Source organism: Bactrocera latifrons, unplaced genomic scaffold (genome assembly GCF_001853355.1).
Source record: "Bactrocera latifrons isolate USDA-ARS-PBARC rearing strain unplaced genomic scaffold, ASM185335v1 scaffold_45, whole genome shotgun sequence".
Classification (NCBI taxonomy): domain Eukaryota; kingdom Metazoa; phylum Arthropoda; class Insecta; order Diptera; family Tephritidae; genus Bactrocera; species Bactrocera latifrons.
The window spans coordinates 1,438,150-1,464,505 of record NW_017537101.1 but is presented as its reverse complement, the minus strand read 5'-3'; the positions used below and the strand labels follow the sequence as shown (position 1 = coordinate 1,464,505).

General features: G+C 36.3%; 6 protein-coding genes and 1 long non-coding RNA gene across 8 annotated transcripts; 5 read left to right on the top strand and 2 right to left on the bottom strand.

Annotated features, from left to right (window-relative positions):
* Positions 1-348: 348 nt before the first annotated feature.
* LOC108973035 lies at positions 349-2,586 on the top strand. Its single transcript, XM_018940028.1, has 4 exons — positions 349-991; positions 1,053-1,280; positions 1,355-1,550; positions 1,682-2,586. The coding sequence occupies exons 1-4, from the start codon at positions 481-483 to the stop codon at positions 2,505-2,507; spliced, it is 1,761 nt and encodes a 586-aa protein (XP_018795573.1). The 5' UTR covers positions 349-480; the 3' UTR covers positions 2,508-2,586.
* A 2,477-nt stretch (positions 2,587-5,063) lies between these two features.
* LOC108973027 lies at positions 5,064-8,802 on the top strand. The gene is made up of 4 exons (XM_018940019.1): positions 5,064-5,743; positions 5,805-6,041; positions 6,646-6,841; positions 8,281-8,802. The coding sequence occupies exons 1-4, from the start codon at positions 5,239-5,241 to the stop codon at positions 8,726-8,728; spliced, it is 1,386 nt and encodes a 461-aa protein (XP_018795564.1). The 5' UTR covers positions 5,064-5,238; the 3' UTR covers positions 8,729-8,802.
* A 2,126-nt stretch (positions 8,803-10,928) lies between these two features.
* LOC108973050 lies at positions 10,929-14,085 on the bottom strand. The gene is made up of 5 exons (XM_018940063.1): positions 13,876-14,085; positions 12,286-13,800; positions 11,591-12,214; positions 11,301-11,515; positions 10,929-11,232 (listed from the first exon to the last, which is right to left on the bottom strand). Exons 2-4 carry the CDS (start codon positions 13,769-13,771, stop codon positions 11,349-11,351), a joined length of 2,277 nt encoding a protein of 758 aa, XP_018795608.1. The 5' UTR covers positions 13,772-13,800; positions 13,876-14,085; the 3' UTR covers positions 10,929-11,232; positions 11,301-11,348.
* A 74-nt stretch (positions 14,086-14,159) lies between these two features.
* On the top strand, positions 14,160-16,309 carry LOC108973051 (trimeric intracellular cation channel type B-B). 2 transcript variants are annotated; one of them, XM_018940064.1, is made up of 4 exons: positions 14,160-14,268; positions 14,642-14,931; positions 15,010-15,282; positions 15,346-16,309. In XM_018940064.1, the coding sequence occupies exons 2-4, from the start codon at positions 14,654-14,656 to the stop codon at positions 15,623-15,625; spliced, it is 831 nt and encodes a 276-aa protein (XP_018795609.1). In that variant the 5' UTR covers positions 14,160-14,268; positions 14,642-14,653; the 3' UTR covers positions 15,626-16,309. The 2 variants fall into 2 exon arrangements, with proteins under 2 accessions (XP_018795609.1, XP_018795610.1); XM_018940065.1 differs by having other exon boundaries at positions 14,177-14,268; positions 14,634-14,931.
* Positions 16,310-17,196: 887 nt separating this feature from the next.
* Positions 17,197-19,923, top strand: LOC108973024 (negative elongation factor D). Its single transcript, XM_018940014.1, has 5 exons — positions 17,197-17,360; positions 17,419-18,131; positions 18,208-18,654; positions 18,712-19,193; positions 19,263-19,923. Exons 1-5 carry the CDS (start codon positions 17,298-17,300, stop codon positions 19,292-19,294), a joined length of 1,737 nt encoding a protein of 578 aa, XP_018795559.1. The 5' UTR covers positions 17,197-17,297; the 3' UTR covers positions 19,295-19,923.
* A 977-nt stretch (positions 19,924-20,900) lies between these two features.
* Positions 20,901-22,341, top strand: LOC108973031 (putative nuclease HARBI1). The gene is made up of 3 exons (XM_018940024.1): positions 20,901-20,941; positions 20,999-21,224; positions 21,280-22,341. The coding sequence occupies exons 1-3, from the start codon at positions 20,909-20,911 to the stop codon at positions 22,182-22,184; spliced, it is 1,164 nt and encodes a 387-aa protein (XP_018795569.1). The 5' UTR covers positions 20,901-20,908; the 3' UTR covers positions 22,185-22,341.
* Positions 22,342-22,349: 8 nt separating this feature from the next.
* Positions 22,350-23,097, bottom strand: LOC108973032. The gene is made up of 3 exons (XR_001993693.1): positions 23,014-23,097; positions 22,813-22,954; positions 22,350-22,759 (listed from the first exon to the last, which is right to left on the bottom strand). It is a non-coding gene; the product is annotated as an uncharacterized LOC108973032 (long non-coding RNA).
* Positions 23,098-26,356: the final 3,259 nt, after the last annotated feature.

Sequence of the window (26,356 nt, the reverse complement as noted above, 5' to 3'; positions counted from 1 at the left end):
TCTCCTGCCCTGATGGCGGCTAGACGAAGGTTCCGTTTTCATTAATATTTAACACTTAACTCTGTGCGACATGCTACCAGAATATACTTATATAATTTTGAATGTTGGTTTTTATTCTATAGCTCTCGCTTGCCCAAAATTTATTTGAAAGAAAACATAAAATCCACCACACCATGAACGTAACATAAAATATGAGAATAACAATCTACTCCTTATTAAAATAATTCTTTGTACTTTTGGATTATACTTTGTTACGATATGGTTCATAGATTTTTTATTTCGAAATGTCAGTAATTTTTTTTGTTCATTCGAATGATTCAATTATTCTTTATTATAGAATCAAACGAGTTCACTCGCATTTCATTCTTTCATATATATATTTCATTTGACTTTTAAAGATTATAATTAATTGAAACTGAAAACATTTATTTATTAAACTTTTACTGTATTTAATTGTATAATCTTATACGATCCGTTATCATGCCAGATCCAATACCAACATCTGCAATTTACGCACATCCTTGCTCCGATCGGAATGTGAAGCAGGCGCCGTCGAATGATCTTCGTAAAAGCAAACGTCTCAAGGGTCCCGTGTATGAGGTTATTCTTAAAGAGTTCTACGAGGATGGCTGCTACACATCGGCACGTTATTTTGAATATTTAGTGGCAGTGGAGCGCGACCTTATCGAACAGAAACATGAAATATATTATGTCTACGAGGATATGGATTTCCTATTGCAACTTGTCGACAATGTAAAAATGGCAGAGCAAGTTTACCATTTGGACAAAGGACATGGTGTTTATATGATGAGGAGAATACTTTACCAGACTATTGGTATTGTCGAGAAACAAAAATTTGCTTGGTTGACTAAACAATTGTACAACATAATATCAAAGTATATGCTCGATTCTACAACGAATTATTCAGCAAAAGAACAGTCCTCGAGATTCGTTTTCAAATACGCCAAGTTTCTGAAACAGCAAGGAAAATGTTGGTCTTATTGGTAAATCTGATCTGAGATTTAGACTTTAATATACTTTTTATTGAGCAGCGGAGCATCTTCGTAAAGCTACGCTTATTTTACCTACCGCAATGGATGTGGCTTGTAGTGAAAGCTGGAAGCCGGATACCAGCCCTGAAAATGAGAAGTTTCCTACGCTGCATGCAGCTTTGGGTACCTTATTGGCTGAGATATACTTGATCAAAGCAAAAGAACCTGGCATAACGCGAAAGCACGCTTTGAAACGAACACAGAAAGCAATCAAGGCTATTGCTCAAGGTTTACACAAGCTTCTTATAGCTCAGATTGTTTAAATACTCATGAATTGAAATATTTTATTATATTACTTACAGTGGGCATAAAGGCAAACAAACTGATGGCGTTCAAAGCTTTTCTGGTAAAGATTGAACTTCTAATGGAGGCTGATAGATTTGACTGGGCATTGAAAGAGATACTTCTGCTGCAAGAAAGCGTAATGAAAGCGACGGGTGCAGAGTTTCTGGAATCCAAGTTGGATGTTCTCAAGAAGCTTGGCACCACACTTTATTGGTAAGATTGTAACTGAAAATATATTATTTCATTCAGTTAAAATAGTAAATTTTCAAACCCCAATTTGAAATTTATATTTTTCGACGACTTTCCAAAGTATTTTCTAACTTGTTTGCTTTCCTAATAAATAGTCTCGACCAGCCGGTTGGTGCCATAGAAGTTTTCGCCAAAGCTCTGGACATATGCAAAGAGAATGAATACTGGCAAGGTGAAGGTGATATTCTAGTGGAAATAGGGCATGCACAACGCCGTTTGGTCGGTGGCGAAGTAAGGGGACGTTTGGCATTTGAGATGGCTAAAATCCATTTCGATCATCAAGCCAATCACGCAAAAGTCTTGAGTGCTAAATATATGATAGCTGCTTTAAGATCCGATCTCATACATCCTGAGTTGGTGAATTTAATGAAAGCTGAATCGTTTTGCAACTTCTATCGACTAAGACGTTGGAAGAACCTTTGCGAACGTTTTTGGGATGAAGACAATCAAGTTGGCTATATAAAACAAAATACTTTGAGCAACATATCGAAGTACTCATCTCAAAATCTATATAGACTATACAATCTCGTATTGAACACGCGTACTTCCGCTTCTAAAATAAGAGCTTCGGAAATAGAAAACATAACAGCAGAGGTTCCCAGTAGTGAAGAGGACGTTGATTTGGAACGTATTGTTGCTGATAATTTATATTACAACGAGAAGAACTCAGTAAGTGACATGCATGTAGAGGAAAACATGATACCGGAAGAAGAAAAACAAGAGGATGAGTTCTTTAGTGCAGATGCCGAACTTTCCTCTAGTAGTTATACAAGGGATGTAGAAAAAGGCGTTAGAACTAAATATTTGAATATAGTAACTCAAGCAAAGAGACTTTCAGAAAGTATGGTTTCAAGAAGATCTACAACCAATTGGGTTGTCAGGGATTCGGATCCGATATGTTGCTTACTACGTGAGGAATGAGATGTTATTTTACTTATCGAAAATATTGTAGAAAGAACCTATTTACAAATATTTATTCTGCAATTGTTATTTAATTGAACTAAATAATATTATTTATAAACATGAGTATAATTAAGGGTCGGTTGGGTTAATTATTTCACTGTTACATCTTCATTTAATGCTTGATGATGGCGTGAGAGTATTTAAAGTTTTATAGAAATAATTGGATAACATTTTCTTCTGCTAACTTCTTTGTCTTCATTGACATCGCTAACGCGGCCATAGCGGAGTTTACAACAACGCGCAGCCGCTCTTCCTTTTCGTTGCTTGGCGCCAATTAAAGATTCCAAGCGAACCCAGGTCCTACTGCACCTGATCATTCCAACGGAGTGGGGGTCTTCCTCTTCCTCTACTGCTCCCAGCGGGTACTGCGTCGAAGACTCTCAGAGCTAGAGTGTTTTCATCCATTCAGACGACTTGACCTAGCCAGCGAATTCGCTGTCTCTATTAATTCGCCATATAAGAACTATTCCCGCTACGATGCAAAATCATGCTTGCCGACTTTAACGCAAGGGTGAGCAAAGAAACCTTCTGATCGGCTTCGCCGTGTCCCGAAATATGGTTATCTGTAGTACTAGATTCCAGCATAAGTAAATTCGTCAAGCTACCTGACTGTCTCCGGATCGAAAAGCCACCAACCAGATTGATCATGTTGTGAGAGACAGAAGACACGTCTCCAGTGCTTTAAACATCCGTATGCTCCAAGGTCCTAACATCTAGCCACGCTCCCACCTCTGTGCAGCAAAAAACGCACGTAAACAAACACAAGGAAGCTTCGACGTCGAGAATCTGCAATCACAACAGACAGCCGAACGATTTTCTACGCGACTTGCACTCCTGCTCTCTGAGAGCACTCATAAGCAACTCGGTGTAAGGGCAGCTGCAAACAAAAAATTCGTTGATGACTAACAGAAGATTTCTAGACCTTTGCATACTCATGTAGAACCCCCAGAGATGATCTAGTAACCGATGACAGAGCATACTAAAGTAGTAGATGGAACACTTCTCCAGCCTGCTGAATGCGAAGGCATAAGGTGGTGAACCGGATTCCATAAACGATGACGATTGAGCAGACGTTGCATTCCCGACCATGAAGAAGTCCCAATAGCATTTAATCGTCTGAAGAACAACAAAGCGGCGAGGGCCGAAGGATTGCCGGCTGAACTATTCAAACACGGCGGCGAAGAACTGATAAGGAGCCTATATCCTCTTCTTTGTAAAATATGGTCGGAAGAAAGCATGCCCAACGATTGGAGTTTAAGTGTGATCTGCCCAATCCACAGAAAGGGAGACCCCTCAATCTGCGAAAACTACCGCAGGACAAGCCTAATATTTCTATCGAGCGTAGTGTGTGAAAAATTAAAGCCCACCGCCAAAAAATTTATTGAATATTATTAGTGTGGCTTTAGATCTGGCAAAGATCTAAACTGACAAGATATTCACTATGCGCCAAATCGTGGAGAAGACCCGTGAAAAGAGATTCGACACACACCACCTCTTCGTCGATGAATCTGAATCTATCCCCGCAAAACTACTACGGCTGTGTAAACTCACGTTGAGCAATACCAAAAGCTTCGTCAGGATCGGGAAGGAGCTCTCCGAGCCGTTCGATTCCAAACAACGTGTCAGGAAAGGCGACTTCCATCGTGCGACTTCTTCAATCTGTTAATTTGAGCTACAGAGCTTAATCGAACAGGTACAATCCTCTATAAGATTATACAGCAGCTAGCGAACGCCGATGATATTAAAATCATTGGCCTCAACATACGCGCCGCTAGTTCTGCTTTCTCCAGGCAGGATAAGAAGGCGAAGAAAGTGAGCTGGGTAGTGAGAGAGGGCAGCATGAAATATCTCCTATCATCAAACAAACAGTTGTCGTGTTTACGACTTGGCTCCCACGTCATAACTGCGAAGTCGTAGATAATTTCGTCTATCCTGGAACCAGTATTAACACCAACAACAACGTTAACTTCGAAGTCTAACACAGAATACCGTAGCTGATGGAACATTGAGCTGTATGAGATATACGACGACATTGGCATAGTTCAGCGAACTAAAATACTGCGGCTCCGTTGACTAGGTCATGTCGTTTGAATTGACGAGATTCAACTCTGTTGGCAAGATCAGGTGAAGAAGAACCCGGATTCGCTTGGAATATCCAATAGGCGCCACATTGCAAAAAGAAGAAACGACCGGCCCGCTGTTGTTAACTCGGCTATAACCACGCAAGCGGTTTCTACGCCAGTAAAAAAGAAGAATTTATTTATAAAAGTTAGGTGTTGTCCAACGAATTTAACAAAAGAGAAGTCATATTCATTGATAGATTAGAAAACTGGAATCAAAAGTTACTTCTCACTAATCATTTGACTATAAACGCAGGAACCTCTAAACCTTTACTTAGGCTGGCGTTAAAGCAAATATCCTCTTATTTCATTTAATGACCAAAAAGGTTGTATAAAAATATAAATTATAGTAGGTTTCTGAAAACTTTTCACTTTTCTTTGTGTTTTACGATTTGACGCACAAATATATTTTATATTTTTATTCAACGACAGAAAAGCAGACCAATACAGACCAGACATCGACTCGAAATAAAACAAAGGGACAATTGAATCACTACTGACATACCTAACTATAATATATACCTTACATACATATAAATTGTCTATTTCTTAAAGAAGTGTGTTACAAAATGCCGATCCGGAAAGCTGTAGTCTTCTTCAATCGGGAAAAAATTCGTTCTCAACTCATTGAACTCGACTATATTCAGGCACGGCGCCTGAAAGGACCCATCTATTGTGCCCTAGTGAAGGAACTGTATGAAGAAGGCTGCAAGATAGGTGCTGGGCACCTGAAAAACTTGGCGGAAAAAGAAGATTTCTTCTATGAAACTAAAGTCATAAGAGATCGTGTTTGCGATAATGTAGAACTGTTAATGGCACTGTTTGAGAATATACGCGTCGCCGAGAATGTGCATATACTTGGCCACGCACAGAGCTACAAAACGACCGCCATGTGCCTTCATCAGATTATTCAATTGCTGGAACCTCACAAACTTAAATTCGATTGGCTGCTCGAGGATATATATAGTGTTATAATACCAATCTGTGAATATATTGAAAGCATTGCTAATCACAATGCTGAGGAAACGATTGCTCGTATCTATTTTAAGACCGCAAAATTTCATAGTTCAAGTGGTTGGTTGTCGTACAACAAAATTAACATAAACAAATTTCTTTGATTGAACGTATTTTTCAGAAAGCTCCTTACCAAACGCGATCAAGTTTATGGAAAAAGCGATGGTATTGAGCCGAAATGAAGAATGGCTGTCAGACTACATAACTGAACGTGAGTGGGGTGTTTATCCGACGTTGCACTTGGTAGCGGGACGCGAATTTGCTGAATTGTTGTTGGGCTATGGAAGCGTTGTGGCAAAAAAAGATGCCAAAGCTGCGGAAGAGTTGTTGCACAAAGCTACAATAACCATCGCTGAGAGTAAGTTAGTTCCCCAAAATTGCTCCGGAACCGTTCGCATCACCTATATTAGACATTTAGTATGTGGCTATTTGAAATTCAGCTCTCAATTTATATTTTTTTTTTTTTTGTAGTCAACATTGTACCTTTTTGTCTTTCGCATTTTAGCTTCATTTTTCTTTCTGGCAACAAAAAGCCCGTTACCGTTTTTAATCCTTGGTGACATATCTCTGCTTTATGGTCACTTGAGCAGGAGTCACTATCAGTTGTGGGGCCTTGCACGATAAACGTAGACCATCGTTTTATTTAAGTTAAGAACCCTTTAAGGTTCGGGGTCTTCATTAGAATGACGACATATATTGGGTTAATCATAGTGTAGTCCATTCGACTCTTTTCGATCTGTAAAAAACCCAGTCGCTTTTTCTTCCTTATGTAAAAGCTTTAAATATATTACAAATGCAGACCTGCAATGTGTAGTTTTTTAACGTTAGCTGAGATCGTGATCAAAACTAGAGACCATGTGGAGAAATTTACACTCAAGCTCGGCGCCAGTGATGGCCACTTTCAGTCACCTTACATAATTTAAAATCTCTAATTATCTAATTCAACCTTTTTGTTTACAAAGTTGGTGTGGAGAAGAATAAAATTCAATACATACGTGCACTGCTGTCCCGAACTCAATACATGTTGCAATCGGAAGATTTTGATGCTGCTTCAAAAATGCTGTTAAAAGTGCGGAAAGATATGACCTCGGGGAACGAGGTGACGGATCTCAAACAGTTATTTGACCTATTTCTATATGAGGGGATATGCTTATGGAAGTAAGTAAAAATTCATTAAAAATGTTATACTCTCGCAACTTGTTGCACAGACCTTAGTAATTAAATGGTTGTTTGTCTGTCCGAGAACTAAAATATTTGAGATAGAAAATGTGTTCGACTCGAACTACCTTGACTAAACCCGTTGAAAACGCGAACAATTGATTTAATAATTATCACTATCATTTCTAACTCTAATAACGGCATTGCTCAAAGGAAGGTAGCTGTCTACAAAAAAATGTCAGTCATGCGCGGAGCACAATGCTCGCGACAGACTGCAGCAGCGCGACAGTGAACTGAAAATGGCGTTGTGAATCCTACTACAAGAACGTTTGTGAGAGGGCAGCAACATAACAATGGCCGGCATGTACACAAAACAACCCAGTTGTCCATTTTGCATCTACACAATTTCGTTGTGGCCATACTAATACCTTGCACTTCAATGAAATTTTAATATTTTGTTCAAAGTGGTATTTTTAAGCAAAATATAAGTAAATAGGTAAATTTATTTGTTTTAAATTATCAATTGTTTTTATAAATGATGTAACAGAGCTATTTTATGCTTTTATTTGTAAAATAACGTCATGTTTGTTAGAGCTCTCTCTTTCACATTTTACATATTAGTGGCATCACCACTCTACCTCATCTCTCTGTCTTCCATTCCACTGTCAACTATACTGTCGTCCTACTGTCGTTGGCAAATATAGGATAAAATTGAAGTTAGCGAGAACGACAACTGTCGGCCTGCAGTCGTGTAGTCGTGCAGCTATCAAMATAGGTCCGTCCATAAGAATGTGTGTATTTTAATATTTGACAGATGTCGTTTGCAGTCTGTCGCGAGCATTGTATTCCACACATCATGAATCATATATCGCGAATTTTGAATTTTCGCGAGCTACGTGTTATCGATTTTTGATTGTTTTGTTAGCTAATGTTGGTATTCATATCCCTTATTTATGCTGACAAGATCGGCCATTTTAAATGATTAGATAGTTTTTGACAACTGAGTCGGTTCGCCGCGTATCAAAATTACTCGCCTTCGACTAAAAACAGCGTCGCGCTGACGTTGCTCAGGAGCTATTGAACCCAATCCGCGACAACCCAGATCTGCACCAGAAGGTCATAACTGGTAAAAAATCATGGGTTTACGGTTATGATTTCCAGTTCCACGTCCAAAGCTTAACCATCCCAACTGAAGGTTTCGCTGAGACAAGACCAAAAAGTCGCCAAGTTAGGCAGACCCACAGCCACCGCATTTCGCAAACATGAACTTTTATGATTTTATGTTCTCAAATCTATACTATCGAGGCGATAATTTTAATGAGGAAAAATTATTAAGTTAAATCTTAAAATTTGCTAGAGTATCTAATGTTCGGTTCCCCCGAATCTAACTCTCCCTTAAGGTCCTTATGTACTCAAAATAAATGAATATTATTTTCAAGCTCCAAGGATAAAAACGGTGCTATTTTGAAACTGCAAAGAGCTTTAAAATATGGACTAGAGAGTGGTTGCAAAAGCAGAGAAGCCGAAGCGCTTGTGGCTATAGGCAAGATTCATGCGGAAAACGCCTTGGAAAAAGGACCCGCTCGTCAGGCTTTCACACGTGCAAAACAAATTTATGGGGAACTCGGTGACGTCTTGAATCGCAAGAAGGCCCGCTATATGTTGGCTAAGTTGAAAGCCGATGAGATATTTCCATTTTTCATGGATTTGCTTAAGGATAGCAAGGAGCGGTTTTGTGGATTCTATAACTTGAGACAATGGAAAAATTGCTGTAAAGCGTTTTGGAAAACAATGGGTGTTGAATCATTGGCAACCGATGAAATTTATTGCCTCTTAAAGGACGATATTAAAGATACATTCGCTTGGAAAAGTGACATTTTCACTTGAATACCAACAACACTTTCCACATCACGTTCAGGCTAATCAAAATTGATTTATTTAATAAATGCAATTTCAAATGATTATCTTAGAAAGTCAATGATCTACTCCAATTAGAGTTTACATAGGGAGGATTTCAGCTATTCCTCAATAAGAATGAAATGGCAGTACAGACGCAGTCGCCTTGTAAATCTCTATGTGAATTTTATGAAGTAGACGGAGTTTACTTTGTTACACAAGTGTTATCTATGGCAACTATCCAACTGTCGTGGAAATCACTCCTCACCCTATTATTATTTGACAGACAATAATGTGGTGCACGTTGAAGTCTGCTATAAGCAACTAACTTTTATTATGTTCGGTTATCCATGTTCGGTTGATATTCGGTAAGGCAACTTCTGCCTTTTTCTTCTTTATTGGTGTAAACACCACTTACGGTGATCCTCCTCCATCTGGTCTCTACAATGGAGTGATGTCTTCCTCTGCTTCCCCCCGCGGGTACTGTGTCTCGGGGCTGAAGTGTTTTGATCAATTTAAACGACATGCCGGCATAGCCGTTGTCTCTTAATTCGCTAAACTATGACATTGTCGTCGTATATCTCGCATCGTTCCATCATCGTTCGTCGAGACAGGACTTTCCTTTTCAATTACCTACTCAATTCGACGTAGCACCTGTTGGCAAGAGTTATTCTGCGTGACGTGGGAGGTAAATCGCGAATGCGACGACTGTTTATTTGATGATAGAACATATTTTATCTTGCCCTTGTTCACTACCAGACCCATTTGCTTCGTTTTATTGTTCAACCAAGAGAAAGCAGAAGTAATGTACGGTTGTGACCAATGATATCGATGTAATCGGCGGACGTCAGCAAATGTACGCTCTGGTAGAAGAAGGATGAAGTCATATATAGAAAGGCTGGAGTCTTGTGTAGAAGTTCACGCATGTGAAGAAAGCTCTCTGAGTGCCATTCACTTGGTAGTAGTCAGAAACGATTATTTCACACACGACTTAAGCAGCTCACGTCTTCCGGTCTTAAAGCAAGTATCCTCTGGGTAACCAAAAAACAGCCATTTAAAGGCGATTTAAAATTAGAAGGAGAATCATCCCTCCCCAGGGTTGTGCACGAGGTTTGGAATCGCGATATAAAAGTACCCCCAAAGGCAGGGTTTATAACACTCAAAAAATAAATATTTCGATCTTACTTATAAAGGTAAACCGGACAAAGTTCTAGGGGACATTCCAGCTTGGGTTTTACCCCGCAACTATTGATCAAAAACAATTCCCACAACATCCCGTTCTACGTTACCGGAATCGTCCTGGATTTTGTCAACCAAGGGCAGTTATTTCGGCGATCTAACCCTGTTTTGAAAGGTGAATTTAAGGTTAAGTTTGTCATTACTGGAGCAGGTCCTAGCAGTAGAGTTGCACAGTATCATCTTCACTCGTGCTGGCATTGAGCCCAAGCAGAGCCTTAAGATACACAGGAAGTGAACCACAAGTTACGTGGCCCCATGCTGCCAAAACACTACTGTGACATTAGCTCCTACAGCTGTGCAATCTACGCCCAGGTCGCACTCTGCGTCGCCAGTTCAGTCGAGATATTTTTCAGAAAAATTAAAATTTCTTCCTCTTCTCCAGCCAACTTTACTTCTTAACGCATCGGTTTTTTAATACTCATCGCCGCCCTGATATAGGTCTGACCCACGCCAAATTTATGGACATTAGGAATTTTTTGTCGGCAGTAGCACCCCTCATCGAAGCAACAGCCTACCTAAACATTATTACTAATCTAAAGAAATTCGAACTACAAAACACGCAAGTTGAAGATGCGAATCACATATCGGCAGTGTGTTTATGACCATTTAGCACGTCAAGGTACATAACATTTAAATTACGAAATATGTGTAGTCTTACCAACATTTATATTTTTCAAATTTATTTATATATTTTATTATGCAATTATCGGTAGACATTTTTTATTGTGAAATTCTTATAAAACCAACTTATACTTTAATTGTCCAAAACTTGGATGAAATTACATTTGTAGGTGTTTGTATACAGGAAACTGTATATTTTTTTCCTATTTTTTACACAAAATTTACGTGTAAAATTTCGAACATTTTTCTTCGTAAATAAAATTACAAGTTTAGCAATATTAATATAATGTTATAACCATTTTTCATTAAATTACTTTAAGTAACTTTAAACTAAGTGAAACAGTAATGGTGTTATGTACAAACGTTAAAAAGAAGGATAACGGAATTTTAGTAAATGATATTCGATCAATATCATTTCAAAAATAAAGGCACCGAATAGTTGGCTAGTGAACACTAACAACTACAAACGCCTGCAAGAATCTCAAACATATAACAAATTGTCTTGGTTAGAGTTTAATTTCGATTATTCAATGTAAAATACACAAATACGTGTGTATACCTTAAACATAGAGTGAGAAGGGAGGGGGTTTTATAAACAAAATGAATTGCGGAATTACTTTTAATGTTTTTTTTTTGTTTGTTCTTTTTTTTTTTTTTTTTTTTTTTTTTTTTTTTTTTTTTTTTTTTTTTTTTTTTTTTTTTTTTTTTTTTTGATGGTACCTAATTAATTAACGATTATACTGCTACATTATCACTCGGTTGTCACTTTCGAGGTCAAAAGGTTCGTAGCTTCAACGGTAGAACCCAAATGCTTATCTTTAGAAATCTCATCAATACGTTCCTTTACAATTCCGTCTACTATTTCGCTATCTTCCATTGCGCTGTCCCCTAAGAAATGTGAATTAGCAGTGGTATCATCTGTAATGAAAAATTGTGTTTATTTAATGCAAATAAAAAAATTGTGGCAAATTTAAAAAATCGAATATAAATTACCATCAACAAACAACTGTAGAGATATGTCATCGTCTAATGTATCTCGCAATTTTGTATCGGTTATACAAATATCCTCAGGTGATTGGTTTTCATTCGTTTTTAGGTCGGAGATATTGTTTGTATTCGAACTCAACTCAATATCATCCTCCATGGTTTGTAGTGCTTCCTTTGAGCCAACAGCATTTTCATTGCACATAAAAGTGTTGACAATGTCGTTCAACGACTGAGAAGGTGACACTGAATCAATACGTGTAAGTTGGGGGAGCTCTGCTAAGTCCACGTCTATTGTTTGCTGTTTTGTTTCCCCTACCACATTTTCATTATCTTCAACAGATTGAATTTCATCGATAACCTTGTCAGTGGTGACCAAGTTCTCAATATTTTTCATTGCCTCAGGTTCCGTATTGCTAGATTGATTGGTGCTAGGAGGAAGCGAACTATCGACAGCCGAAGCGAAACTCTCTCCAGATGTGTCTTGAACATTGCCGGTATTGTCAATTGTGTCAATAAGTGTAGGTTCTAAGTCACTGTTTGATGCTTCATTAGTTTTTTCCGGAGCAACATCATCCATGGTATTGGCGGAACTAGTTCGAGATATGCGACGTTCAGGTATTTCAATGGGCACTTAAACAAATATAAGAAAATAGTTAGTATGCTTCAATTGGGGAAAACATTTTTATAGAACTCATGATTACCTATATATTCACACTCGTCGTCTTCATCGTCCTCTTCTTCAACTTCGGCGGCAGTTAATCGCCGTAAACTACTTGGAGGCATTTTTTCGTTCGCCAATTTAAGTTTTTCTTTGCGTGGGCTGGGCGTACCATCCCCTTTTAGTGGACTAAAGGATTTTTTTTCACGCTTTTTTTTACCTGGCGAAGCAAATGGCGTGCTTGCAACTACTGGAACAACAAAGAGCGAGGGGTCTAATTCGATATCGTCTACAACTTTACCATTTTCCACTTTTTTGAGACGAGCTGGAGTTACCGTTAAAGAGATCGGAATCGGATTCGCTGTCTTCATGGCAGCTTCCGATGTAGACGCTACATCTGGATCACATACCGAACTCATATCTGCTTCCTCCGAATCACTACTATCGCCAAATATTTCGACCTGATCGCGAAAAGAGACAGACAGATTTTTCGATTTTGATCGTTTTGCTTGTAACCGACGAGCACGGGCATTAGACTCAAATATCAACATCATCGGATGTGAACACCGTTCGATTTTAACATGAGAACAAAATACGCGTTTGCCATACATTTTTATAAGATGTGTTCTCGTAAACTTAGTTGGTTTGGTGCTTGAAATTGCGGCGGCTGCATTTACTTTCTTCGCAATTGTCCCAGCACTCAACTTTTGTGAAGGCCTTTTTTCTTTTAGGAATCCTTCAGATTTTGTTTTTGACTTGGGTGACCGAGTGAGTGCATTTATTTTTATGAAAAACCCAGATGAATGTTTGGACTCTTTTTCGTCACAAATTCCGCCATGTTTAGAATTCAATGACTTCTCTGAAGGTAGAATTCTATTGCTTTTATTATTTTTACCGCTATTTTTAAGATATGATTTTTTATTTTCCGTCTGTTTCTTTTCTCTTGCATGGAACTCTTGTTTAAGTTTTGCTAAATCCTGTCTTAACAAACGCACCTTACAACGTTTTACATTAAAATGTGTTAACTGTTGTGCTTTAACAAGCACATCTGGATCGAATAGTTTTTGTTGTGCCTTCGTGGGTGTTGATTTTTTAGGTGACTTTTCTCCATTTTTTACTGCTGATCCAGTAAAGTCCGCTGCTTTCTTGGTAAATGTTGGTGTTTTTGATGTTTTACTAAGCTTCTGATTTTTACAATCTGAGCTTTCAACTTTTTTCCTCTCTAAGAGAACTTTAAATGGTCTTACTATTAGGCCTTTTGGAGGTGATAAACTGCGACTTTTGCTTATATTTTTTCTGACAAATGTCGTCGCAGGTGGAGGCATTGATTCACGACGCACTGCAGCATTATCTAAAGGCTTCGTTTCTGTCGATATCTTCTTTATTTTATTGGGAGTTTGCGGATTTACATGTGATTCAGGAGAAGGTGACCTCTTTGAAGCCTTTATAAACTCACGTGTATTTGTAGACTCGGCACTTTTCAAATTTGCCGGCGTCTCTGTTCTTAGTTGATCGAATAGCGTATCCATTTTTTATAAGTTATGCCTCGCGGTACAATCTAATAAAATACGCAAAAATATGTTTAGTAAATACCCATTCCCAAACCGCCATTACATACTGAAGTTACACTTACTATAGTTTTTACTGAACGGCGAGTATTTTACTGTGTCAGATTATTTATGCCTAAATGATGATTTAAGATATATATGCGTATTCATTTAACATTTTCTTTATAATTTGCGGAATTTATGCTTAGAAAACCACCGAACTTTTTCTGCAGTGCAAAACAGACGCGTTCTTTAAAGCTCTTTTCGCCGCAATGATTTTCGCCGTTCAGATTTTGACAATTATTTTAATTGTAGAAGAGTGAAATGGATATTGCTGGCAAATTAGTGTTGTAAAGTTGCCCACATCAATTTGAAAACAAAACTGCTGACTTGGAAGCACTCAAATTATTGTTGCATAGGTTTTGTGTTGTGAATTGGTGCGCCGAAGATAAAGTGAACGCTTGAAGGGGATTAGAAATGTAATTATTTAAATAAAATTTGAATAAAAATATCACTTAATTTTTTGACCTACTAAAGCAGTTCGCATTTATTATTGTGTATTATTTTGACTGACAGCTATAACTTATGTAATAATGACATGCGTGCTGTGCCAGTTTTCTAAAAAAGAAAAGATCCGAAAAATCTATTTTTAGCTTTTTTCCCAGCATAGAGCCGCACCAAAAATTGTGCGAGACGCTTAAAAATTTTTTTTTTTGCTTAGCTCGATTCTGGTCAAGTGTACTATATACATATTTTATATAGTGATACAATTTAAGCCGGCATAACTACATATATGTAAAATGTAATTTTTTGCCAAATAAATCTCATTTGTTTAAAAATTTAATTTTTCAGTTCGTCGACAAAATGGATCCAGAAGCATTCTTGGATATGGCCAATCAGGTCATAAAGTTGAAAATGTTTCCTTACTTTGACATTGCACACAGTCTGCTTGCCGCACTAGCTGTTAGAGAAGATCTAGGTTCGAATGCACAATCATTTTCACGTAAACATCCGCTTGCATGTTGGCTATCTACGATGCTTGTAATTTTCTCCGGAGGCATGGTAGCTAATGCACTGCTTGGTGAACCTATATTGGCCCCTCTGAAAAACACACCACAATTATTCGTTGGCACAGTTGTATGGTGAGAACTTTATTATATGCATATTTAAATACGCGCATAACATTTGAAAACATTTAATATTTAACAATAATTTCACAGGTACTTGGTTTTCTACACACCCTTTGATATCGGTTATAAAATTGGCAAGTTCCTCCCAATTAAAGTAGTTGCTAGTGCAATGAAAGAGATTTACCGTGCAAAGAAAGTTTATGATGGTGTCTCCCACGCTGCTAAGTTGTACCCAAACGCCTGGATAATTATGATTATAATTGGAACATTGAAGGGCAACGGTGCTGGATTCACTAAACTTTTAGAAAGACTGATTCGAGGAGCCTGGACACCGACAGCTATGGAATTCATGCAGCCTTCATTGTAAGACCTTAGAAAGGCATACGTACAAAACTATTTGCTTATGTTTTTAAACATTAATTTCAGCTACACCAAAGCTTCTTTGTTAGCTTCAATAATATTTGTACTGGATAAGAAGACAGACTGGATTTCAGCGCCCCATGCTTTAGTTTACTTCGGTATTGTTATATTCCTGGTATACTTCAAGCTATCTTCAATTCTTTTGGGTATACATGATCCTTTCCTACCATTCGAAAATCTGTCCTGTGCAATATTCTTCGGCGGCATTTGGGATAGCTTAGCAAAAATTTTGGGACGTGGTCAAGCAAAAGAAGGTGAAGTAAAAGAAAGCAAAAAGAGCAATTAAAAGGCCGATACGCAGTGGCTTTGTCGAAAATTGAAAAGACGTTAAAATGTGGTTTGAAATATATAACATCCAAAAACAGCAACAACAACACAACGACCTTTTTTCGAAAAGATGATATTAACGTAAACGATTTTCCTCTTTTTGTAATTTTGTTTTGACCACCGTACAGTTTTACTACAATTGAATATTTTTCATTTTGAAAACAAAAATGTCCTAAGCAATGTATTCTAGTCACTTTTATACCATAGTGCTCAAAATGAAACGCAAAAGTGAACCATAAAGTCATTCTTGTGATTGAACAACAAGTGGGTGTGCTTGCTCAATGATGAATTTGACTTCTTGCAAAAGCGTTTGTATTGGAGGTTAATTATTATATTGTTGATTTTAGTAATTTATTTTTTTTATTATTATTTTCGTAAATATCAGTAACGGGCAGAAATACATTTAATTACAAATGACTTCGAAATTTAACATTAGCATTAATGATTATATGCTAAGATCTTGCCAAATTTAATTTAAAACCATCGTACGTACGTTTGTATATATTTAAGAAGTACGAGGAGAAAATAAACAATAAGCTTTATATCCGATATTGTCACGAGAAAGACTTCTCGATGTTAAATATATTTAAAGTAATTTTACAACAAAAAATTAAAATAAAACAATACCTTTGAGATACCAAAATATAGCTTATTTTCAATTTTGTAGGACTAAGTGTAAAATTGAGAAAGAAATTCCGCAGCATTCAAGTGTCGTGTTATTGTAATGGCGTCCGCAGACGCCGAAATTTTTTTTTTTTTTTAATTTATAAACTGTTATCTAATTTAAAGGAGTTAGATAMAATCAGAAATATGGGAAAAATTACAATTTTATTTTGCAGTGATGCAGTTCCACACCAAAGCTTCTTCCGGGTATCATCACTACGCGGAGATCCTTTTATTAACATATACTCTAAAAAAAATTTTTTATGAGGCACTATTTTTACATGTTAAAAGTTAAAGTTAATTGAAATCTTCCGAAAGATTCTTGAGTTACAAAGGCCTTCAGTTGTACTTGAAGCTTTTATCCAATTCGTTAAAATTATCGAAGAATATTTCTTTGATATAATACAAAAAATTGCTGTTAAAAATTAACTAATTATTTAACTAATTTTTACTGTTTATTATTCGAAATATCCAAAACTGGTCTAAGTGGATTTGGGACATTGAAATAAGATAATCGAGCTTAAAAATCATCAACAATCACCAGATAAGAACACCAAACAACGGAAAAGTAACACAATTTTTAGTCAACAGGAAACGAAACGAGTTTCAATCAAGTTTATTGCAATTATTAATAAATATAAAGAAATATTATAAATGGACTTTTATAATTGGTCATCTGTATGACTTTAAGTAGGAATGTGAACCATTTACTTAAAAAAAAAATAATCCACTCAATTCCAATATTGCTTGTAAGCATGGCATTGCAAATTTTTAAGAATTCTTAAATTAATTTTTTTCGTTCTGGCAATGCTGTATGCGTATTTTTCTTTTGACATTTTGTTTTTTGCTGATTCGCCGCAATTAAATCATTATATAGTTGGCATAAACGAATGTTTTTGTTTACAAAGCAAAACTTAGTTAATATTAGAAACTTTGAAATAAATTTTTAAAATTTAATTGAATTCAATATGGAAATGGATTATGAGGATTCGGGTTGGCAAGGACGTCAAAAGCAACCAGGCGAGGACGAGGTCAGCTATATCTTTATACTCTTCAACCATTGAAGAATTCATATGTTTGTAATTTTAGGAAATGCCCGAGGATAACCCACAGGAAACCATTCAAGAATGTCTTGAAAAATTTCTCACACCTGATTATATAATGGAACCCGGAATATTTACGCAACTAAAGCGTTATTTCCAATCCGGTGGTTCCCCAGAAGAAGTTATCACAATGCTGTCTGAAAACTATAAAGCTGTTGCTCAAATGGCAAATTTGCTTGCTGAATGGCTTATTCTTGCTGGCGTTAAGGTCACCGATGTACAAGCAATGGTGGAAAACCATCTTAAAGATATGATTTTGAAGACCTTTGATCCTAAAAAAGCCGACACAATATTTACAGAAGAAGGTGAGACGCCTGATTGGTTAACTGAAATGATTGATCATCATACATGGCGTTCGCTTATTTATCGACTGGCGGAGGAGTATCCCGACTGCTTAATGTTAAACTTCACCATAAAACTAATCTCAGATGCTGGTTTCCAAAGCGAAATCACATCAATTTCAACTGCCGCACAGCAAATTGAAGTATTTTCGCGCGTCCTTAAAACTTCCATTACAAAGTTTCTTAACAATCCCGAAGACATACAAGGGGCTATACAAGAATGCGCGCGCATGGTATGCCACGGACAGCATACATATGTTTACTCACAAGTACTAATTCAAGTATTAAGTCAGGAGACAAAAGGTGGCTTCAATATGAAGCGTCTCTCACAAGAGATTACAAAGTATGCGCTGCAAAAGTAAGTTTATTTGGAGCAAATTAATTGATACTGTGTAATGATAATGATTGGCAAATATCTTTGTGTTTTTTTTTAGTAATCAAAATGTAACTCCCATTACTATGGCTCTTAATGGATCGGCGGCATATCCACAAGCATGCCAGGCTCTGTCATCGATGCTTTCGCGCAACACGCTTAATCCAGCAGATATTACAGTATTGTTTCGAAACTATTCTGCGGCAGACCCACCACCAATCGATTTAATACGCAATCCTCAATTCCTGGAATTGCTTGTAGATTCTCTATTCAAAGCTGGAGTAAAAATTAATCCTGAACACAAGTCCAAGTATATCCATTTGCTGGCTTATGCGGCTTCAGTAGTTGACACGCCGGCAAAAAAGCGCCCGATGACCGAGCGTGTGCTCAATAAAGATGAATTGAAAAGTACAATACAAGCGATCGAAAAAGTCCACGCAATTTGCAACGTTAACAAAGGCTCCACCGAACTAATTGCGGAATTGCAAACGCTCTACAATTGCATTAAGTAAATTATAAATTGAAAAAAAGAAAACTGTGCAATAACTTTACTTACAAATTACAGATATCCAGTGGTTGGTGTTGGTGTTATACGTTGGATTGAGAACACAGTTACCGAACCGTCTTACTTCAAACTATCTACCGACAGTTGCCCTACTCATTTGGCCATACTAGATGAAGTCGCGGCTGTGCATCCTACACTGCATCAACAGATTTTAAGGTTACTTATAAGGCTATTTGAATCGAAGCAGGATGAGCTAGAGATTTTAGTACAACTAGAAATGAAGAAAATGTTATTGGACCGAATGGTTAATCTATTGACCCGCGGCTGTGTAGTGCCCGTTGTTAAATATATTAAACAGTGCTGCGCTAAAGGTGATACAGACATATCACTCATACGGTACTTTGTTACTGAAGTACTTGAGACTATAACGCCACCATATTCACCAGAATTTGTGCAATTGTTCCTGCCAATGGTGGAAAATGAGGAAATTACGGGTACTATGCGTGGTGAAGGTGATAACGATCCAGTTTCGGAATTCATCGGTAAGTATTTTACCAATTTCACTACAAATATTTTATACGAATCTTTAACACTTGTTATTTCTGTTTTAGTGCACTGCAAAGCTCGTTACACCACCGTTTAGTTCAGTCACTACAAGTTATGGGAAATATAAGCATAATTCTGAAAACTTATCGGACTCTAATAACAAAGAAATTTCTACTTCAGTGACTATTCATCACTAGGAGATAGCGGATATACAATAATATGTTATATATATTATATCTCTTATGTAGTAGCTTGTTTAAATTGTATTTAACATACAACTAGACAATGTATTTAATATTTACATTCGTTGTTTTTTTACAGTTTATTTTTATGGCTTTATTCACAGTACAGTTGTATTTAAATACATTTTTGTATGAATAATTTATCGTTTTCTTGATGACATAGCAGAGACAGAGAACGTAAAGTACGTTTCACCAGCCACTACGCGGCGTGACGACTCAATGAGTCGGCCATTACGACACCGTAGAAAGCAGACACTCCAGCCACGCACAGACGACTCTTTCTGTTTTACTTCAACCACTCGTGGGAACGCACCACATGTTTAGCGCTCCGCCGTACTTTCATCAACTTTATCATTCAAACATAAAACGTAAAAATAACTATTTTTGGATAACACGTTGTAATAAATATAGTGAACTTCCCAATAAATAGACAATTATATGATAACAAACGACACGATTATACTACAAATATACCTATTTGTATAGTATATTACTATTCCGTTTACAAATTTGAAATTTCAAACTAAATTGTATATCAGCTGATTGTTCTTGTCCGCATTGCCAACACAATTCATTTTAAGCGTATATATGAAATAAGCTAAGTGCGCTTTATTTGTCCATGATTTAGCTATTAGCTTGTGATGGTCAAATAAAGCACGGCTATTATTGTGTGTGGCGTATTTTATTTGTTCAGAAAATTAAGCTATTATCTTATATTGTATGGAAGACTTATGTCCTCACAGACGACAGCGCTAATATGCATTAGCGGCCTTAATTTACTTGCGCATTTGACCCGTGCTTTAGCTGAATTTACCAAATTTGAGTGGGCAACACTCCTCAAATGCTTCCTTTGCGTTTACAACATCAGAGGTAAGCAGTTTTATATTGCTAATTAAATTATGTGCACGTATATTAACAAAAACTAATTTTTATATTTTTAGATGGCAGAAAATAAACAACGCACAGTTTGTTATCCATTTTTCCAATATTCTCAACTTTATCGCTTTACAATCAATTATTGCTTTTGATTTCAGTCTATTACCTTTGAACGTAGTTAATAATAAACAATTTTTTTCGTTAAATTTWTTTATTTAATTATTATATATTTAACATATATATTTCTGTAAATAATTTTTCTTATTCGTTTTTATTTCACTTTTTTTTTAAATGAATAAACAAATTTCACTATCAGCTGTCTAAATGCACAAGTCTGCCGTCTGTCACCATAAAATCTCAATGCGCATTAGCGTTGCTTAAGGCGCATTAATTTTGCTCGTCTGTCACGGCTATTAGCCAATATAATTATGCTGGTATATAATAAGCTATCATAGCTTGTATATTTGACTAGAGGCATTGCCAGTTCATCGTCTTTTCCCCCAAAAAAGTAGTTGGCAATAGCGAGAAACCTCATTTTGACAGATAAAAATGTAAACAATTAAAAAATACATTTGTAAATGAAAAATAAATAAATGCGCGTAATGGAAAATTTTATAAAAGATGCGGTAAGTGGGGATTTTAAATTGAAATTAAGACGAAATTTAACTTTGTGTGTTTTCCAGTTGTTTGATACTGTGTGCATAAATTCAAATAATGAAGAGGATAAAGAAGTATTGAACATCCTGACTGTTATAGCTGCTGAATCAAGTTCGTCATCAGAGGATTCAGAGCAAGAGCAGATGGAGCATCCACAATGCTCTAATTTTATGGATACTATTGATAATTTTGAAGATGAGGATTTCAAATATTACTTTCGTTTGAGCCGCAAAACTTTAGATTACTTAATAGGTATGATTGGCTTTTGTTATGAGACATTTCTTTATGAATATATAAATTTTTACAGGAAGATATGAGGAAAGTGAAAGAACCTGTTTTGCTACGAAGTCCGGAAAAGTCAAAATTCCTGCCAAAACAATGATCTGCATGTACGTATGGTATTTAAGTAATACAATTACCTACAGACAACTAGCCATATTGTTTGGCGTTACGAAGTCCACAGCATGGGCGATTGTTCGTCGCGTTGTCGCGTGGGTTATTTCAATAGGTCATGAGTTCATTAAGTGGCCAACTGCAGATGCGTTGGAAGAAACAACTCGCAAGTTTTTGCAAAGAAAGCAAATACCAGGTGTTGTTGGTGCTATTGATTGCACCCACATAACAATTAACGCAGCCATAAAAGACAAGCATATATATTTTGATCGGAAACGGAATTATAGCATTGCTCTACAGGCCATTGTCGATGCTGATAAAAAATTTATTGACATTTATTGTGGGGAACCCGGATCATATCATGACTTTACAGTTTTAAAAAGGTCAGCATTTTATAGAAAAGCGGAAAGTAATATGGAAAATTTATTTCCAAATTCTACTTTTATTCTCGGGGACTCGGCATACCCTTGTAAATATTACCTCATTCCGATGTTTAAAGATTATGGTTCGTTAACTCCTAATCAAATCAACTTTAACAAAACACATTCTTCAGCAAGAATAGTTGTGGAAAATGCATTTGGAGCACTAAAAGGACGGTTTCGAAGGCTTCTTAAATTTACGGAGCACAGAAATATATGTGCAATTTCAAATTTAGTGGCAAGTGCATGCATTATGCACAACATATGTATTATAACAAACGACGATACTATTATTGATCATCAAATTGAAAGTGCCGAACCGGAGCCGGAACCTGCTAATGAGGGGGCGAGAGAAGCAAATGGAGGTCGTCGGAATCAGTTGCTTACAATTTTAACATGAGGAAATGAATAAATGTTTTAAAATGCACTTTTAGAGCAACATTTTTCTAGTACATATATATGTCTATATAAGCACGAGTACATATACAGTGGCGCAAACTCAAATAATAAAATTGTTTCTTTTATATAAACACGTACATATACGTATGCATCGTGAAATAAAATAATTCAATGAAATAAAACAATATCTATTGGTTGAAGAAGCAATTAATTTTGCTATCTTTTATTCATAACACACCGCTATGGAAGTTTTAGATTTTCTTCCTCTATGTTTAGTTTTTTTTCTGATTTCTATCTGGAGATCTCGTTTTTCCACCAAATCCCGCATTTTACTTTGTATATTCGCGTAGAACTTCCCCTTTTCTTCTGCACCTTTTCTTTTCTAGAGGATCAGTTCCAATGTTTATGATGTGGTTGTTGGACAATGCGCAACTTTGGCCAAAAATTTCGTCCATTTCCGACATGTACGGTATTGCATACGGAGAAGTTCTGGTCTAATTATCTTTCGCTGTTTTTATACGCATTCGAAAGCGTTCGCATTTTTGCTACAATAGCAGCCGTCTTCACCGTTGTATCCTGTGAAAAGAAATGTAATAAATATTTACACACTAAACTGAAAATATTCTTACCGCAAACCCTTAAAATATCATGTCCTCCAAGACGTTTTCATAGGGGAACTTTTTCTTGCGCGCATGCAGGAACTCATCCTTCCTCTTATTGTAGCACTTAGGGAATAGGAGCGTCACGGAATCTGTCCAAACTTTTCTTTTGCTGTTGATAAACAAAATATATAATTATTTATTTTGTGAAAACTCTGTTTACAAACTTACCTCAGAGATCGTATAATACATTATATATATACACAACTCTAATATATTAAACGTTCTCTGCAAACATTGCGATGCGAAAAGTTGAATATCAGCTGTTGTTATTGCCCGCGTTGCCAACATAATTATTGAAAATGTGAAATAAGCTAAATACGTTTTATTTGTCCATGATTTAGCTTTTAGCTTATGGTCAAATAAAACACGGCTATTATGAAATATATTTCATTTTTAAATTTTGTATAATATTTACCAATCTTCATCCACATTCCTTAAATTGCAATGAAAATATGTATATATAATACTTAAACACACAATGTGCTGAACTCATAGAGAGCGACAGACTTCAAGCGACTTCTGTCAAATATTAAAATACACACGTTCTTATGGATACACTTATGTCGTCGTGCAGCTTTCCAAATAACTATGTCCTTAAGAACGTGTGTACGTTCTTAAGCAATTCCTCAAGAAAAATAAATACATTATTTCTTCAAGTAATTTTGACAACTGATTACACATTGTGAATGATCCACATTAGAAGAGCAAGAGAGAATAAACGAGGAAAATAAACTTTGTGCAAAATATGTATGTATGTATGTGTGAAGTAACATAAATATTTTCATTGCGATTTAAGGAATGTTGATGATTGGTAAGTTTTATATAACATTTCAGGTTTAAATAAACTTCATAATAATGATTTTAACTAATTTAGATGAATTTAACGATTACTTTGAATTTCCTTCAAGAAACAATCGTTAATTGCATGTTTCTTCGCAAAACCAACTTAGTTTAAATTGAATCGTTTGAAATTTTTTTTTTTTTTAATTTAATTGAATTCAATATGGAAATGGATTATGAGAAGCGGGTTGGTGAGGATGTCCAAGAAACCTGGCGGGAACGAGTCAACTATATCTTTACAACCTCGAACCATTGATGAACTCGTATGTTTTGTAATGGAAAAGGCGATATGATTTTTAAGGAAGAAGTTGATTCTATTGATCATGATATATTCGTTCATGCATTTATCGACTGGTGGAGGAGGTTCCCGAGTGCTTAGTGTTGAACTTCATCATAAAACTAATATAAATACCAAAAAATTTCAAAGCGAAATAACATCAACTTCAACTGCTGCACAGCAAATTGAAGTATGATACAGGGAATCGAAAAAGTTCGCACAATTTGGAATGTTAACAAAGGCTTCACCGAACTAATTGCGGAATTGCAAACACTCTTCAATTGCATTAAGTGAATTATAAATTAAAAAGTAAGAAAGGGCTAATTTCGAGTGCAACCGTAATACTCTTGCAACTTGCTGGAATCAAAGCCAGGAAAATATCCTACGATGTAAAACGTCAACCAGAGGATTGGCCCTTAAGCTATATTATATATACATACATACACCATATAGTATAACTTATACACTGACCTACGTATATATTCGGCATAACATTTGCTAGAAAAACCAAATATATGTTGTCATCACCCACAATCAGCCGGATGTTCAATAATCCTGGTAATGATCATATGGGGACTAGGTGGAGTTTTTGCCCCATTGTATTCATTTTAAACACAATGATATATGTACAATTATGAGTCAAATACGTTATGAAAATTTCATTGAGATAACTCAAATATTGGCCGACATATCCAGCATAAGATCATCAGAAAGTTCGAAAATAGTAGTATATGGGGACCCAGGGAAGTATTGACCCGATTCCACCAATTTTGGACACACAGAACTACTACTGCAGGGAAAGGATTATATCTGAATTTCTATTGTATAACTCACACATAGACCGATATTTTCGAACAAAGTCAACTATAGATACTGGGGTCCGCATATTCGGTACCAAGGGTTTTGAACAGTTTTGGTTGGATTTGAACAATTTTATTAGAAAGCAACGTGTCTCAAATTATGATAATAAAATTAATAATCACTATAAAACCATGCACCAATTATATCCTCTACATGGCAGCAAATAAAATTTTAAGACAAAACACTAGAAGTGATGAGATTTAACCTCGGTCTTACCAATGATGATACCCTAGCCATGCAACACCTAATAAACTGCTACAACGCCACATCGCAAAATGCTGATTTACACACCCTTAACACTGGACTATATAAATACGAGCAAGCACCTACCTCCAATCCAGGGGCGTAGCTACCGCCGTATTTGCCGTATCAATTATACGGTCCAAAGCGTGTAAGGAAAAAGAATAAAAACTTTCTAATTTATTTTATTTTACAAATGACAAAATTCTATAAAACAATTCCTTTTTTTCTCGCCTTAAGCGTGCGTTCAAAAGTTGGCAACACTCTACATCGTTATGGCGGGCTGCGGGACTTCCCCGTTTTACTTACTTCACTCAGCGGGAAATCCCCGGGAATCCTTCATCGATATCGCGWTGTACGTGTACGTTGTTGTACTTTGCATTGGATGTTAAACCACGGAGTGCAGTGCACTGTTTATTTACGCCCTTTATATAAATGTGCATTACATTGTAATTCAGTACAAACAATATTGTTCTTYTGGTTTAGCAGTATTAGTAGCGATTTGTTAAAGAAATGAGTGAAAGGAAAAGAGATTATCCCAGCGGCGCAGAGAAAAGAAAAATTAAACAGAAAAGGAACGAGGTCATAAAAAAAGTGCCCAAAATTTCTTTATTTTTTTAGAGACAAGATACTGTGAGTGATTTAGATTGGCAATTATTTAGGGCCCGTAGTGATAAACAAGGAAATCTTTTAATTTCGGTCTGTCCATCCATGAACTTTAAAAGAACTTCTTCTAAAAACGAAAGGTGAAATAAATTATTTAAGCCCTACGATTCAAAACGAAATTATTAGTTTGCTTGGTACCACCGTTAGGAACAATATTATCTCAGAAATTAAAAAAGCTCCATTTCTGACAATAATTCTGGATACAACACAAGACTTGTCAAAAATTGACCAACTATCCGTAGTTTTTCGATATATCTCGGTTACAGAAAATGATGATAATGTGCCTAAAGAAATAAAAATCTGTGAGTCCTTTTTAGGATTTATAGCAGTAACCGATTGCAGTGCAGCAGGTCTGAAAACTGTCATTTTAAATTTGACTAAAGAATATGGAATTGATTTGACTAAATGTAGAGGACAGGGATACGATGGAGCAAATGTTATGTCGGGTGTGTATGGAGGATTACAAACCCTAATAAAAGAGCATGCTCCAAATACCGATTATGTTCATTGTGTTGCGCACGCTTTAAACTTGGTTTTGAACGATGCTGCGAGACATGTTCGTGAAGTATCGACTTTTTTCGATAATTTAGAAAAAATATATACTTTTTTTGGCAATAGTATAAAACG

Coding starts and splice junctions, on each gene's coding strand:
- LOC108973035 (XM_018940028.1), top strand. CDS start 481: ATGCCAGATCCAATACCAACATCTGCAATTTACGCACATCCTTGCTCC. Junction 1,281..1,354: donor AATCAAGGCTATTGCTCAAG/GTTTACACAAGC, acceptor TATTACTTACAG/TGGGCATAAAGGCAAACAAA. Junction 1,551..1,681: donor CTTGGCACCACACTTTATTG/GTAAGATTGTAA, acceptor CCTAATAAATAG/TCTCGACCAGCCGGTTGGTG.
- LOC108973027 (XM_018940019.1), top strand. CDS start 5,239: ATGCCGATCCGGAAAGCTGTAGTCTTCTTCAATCGGGAAAAAATTCGT. Junction 5,744..5,804: donor AAAATTTCATAGTTCAAGTG/GTTGGTTGTCGT, acceptor CGTATTTTTCAG/AAAGCTCCTTACCAAACGCG. Junction 6,842..8,280: donor GAGGGGATATGCTTATGGAA/GTAAGTAAAAAT, acceptor ATTATTTTCAAG/CTCCAAGGATAAAAACGGTG.
- LOC108973050 (XM_018940063.1), bottom strand. CDS start 13,771: ATGGATACGCTATTCGATCAACTAAGAACAGAGACGCCGGCAAATTTG. Junction 12,215..12,285: donor CGACGAGTGTGAATATATAG/GTAATCATGAGT, acceptor TATTTGTTTAAG/TGCCCATTGAAATACCTGAA. Junction 11,516..11,590: donor TCTACAGTTGTTTGTTGATG/GTAATTTATATT, acceptor TTTTCATTACAG/ATGATACCACTGCTAATTCA.
- LOC108973051 (XM_018940064.1), top strand. CDS start 14,654: ATGGATCCAGAAGCATTCTTGGATATGGCCAATCAGGTCATAAAGTTG. Junction 14,932..15,009: donor TTCGTTGGCACAGTTGTATG/GTGAGAACTTTA, acceptor ATAATTTCACAG/GTACTTGGTTTTCTACACAC. Junction 15,283..15,345: donor GAATTCATGCAGCCTTCATT/GTAAGACCTTAG, acceptor CATTAATTTCAG/CTACACCAAAGCTTCTTTGT.
- LOC108973024 (XM_018940014.1), top strand. CDS start 17,298: ATGGAAATGGATTATGAGGATTCGGGTTGGCAAGGACGTCAAAAGCAA. Junction 18,132..18,207: donor ACAAAGTATGCGCTGCAAAA/GTAAGTTTATTT, acceptor GTTTTTTTTTAG/TAATCAAAATGTAACTCCCA. Junction 19,194..19,262: donor TCCAGTTTCGGAATTCATCG/GTAAGTATTTTA, acceptor TTTCTGTTTTAG/TGCACTGCAAAGCTCGTTAC.
- LOC108973031 (XM_018940024.1), top strand. CDS start 20,909: ATGCGCGTAATGGAAAATTTTATAAAAGATGCG. Junction 20,942..20,998: donor AAAATTTTATAAAAGATGCG/GTAAGTGGGGAT, acceptor TGTGTTTTCCAG/TTGTTTGATACTGTGTGCAT. Junction 21,225..21,279: donor AACTTTAGATTACTTAATAG/GTATGATTGGCT, acceptor AAATTTTTACAG/GAAGATATGAGGAAAGTGAA.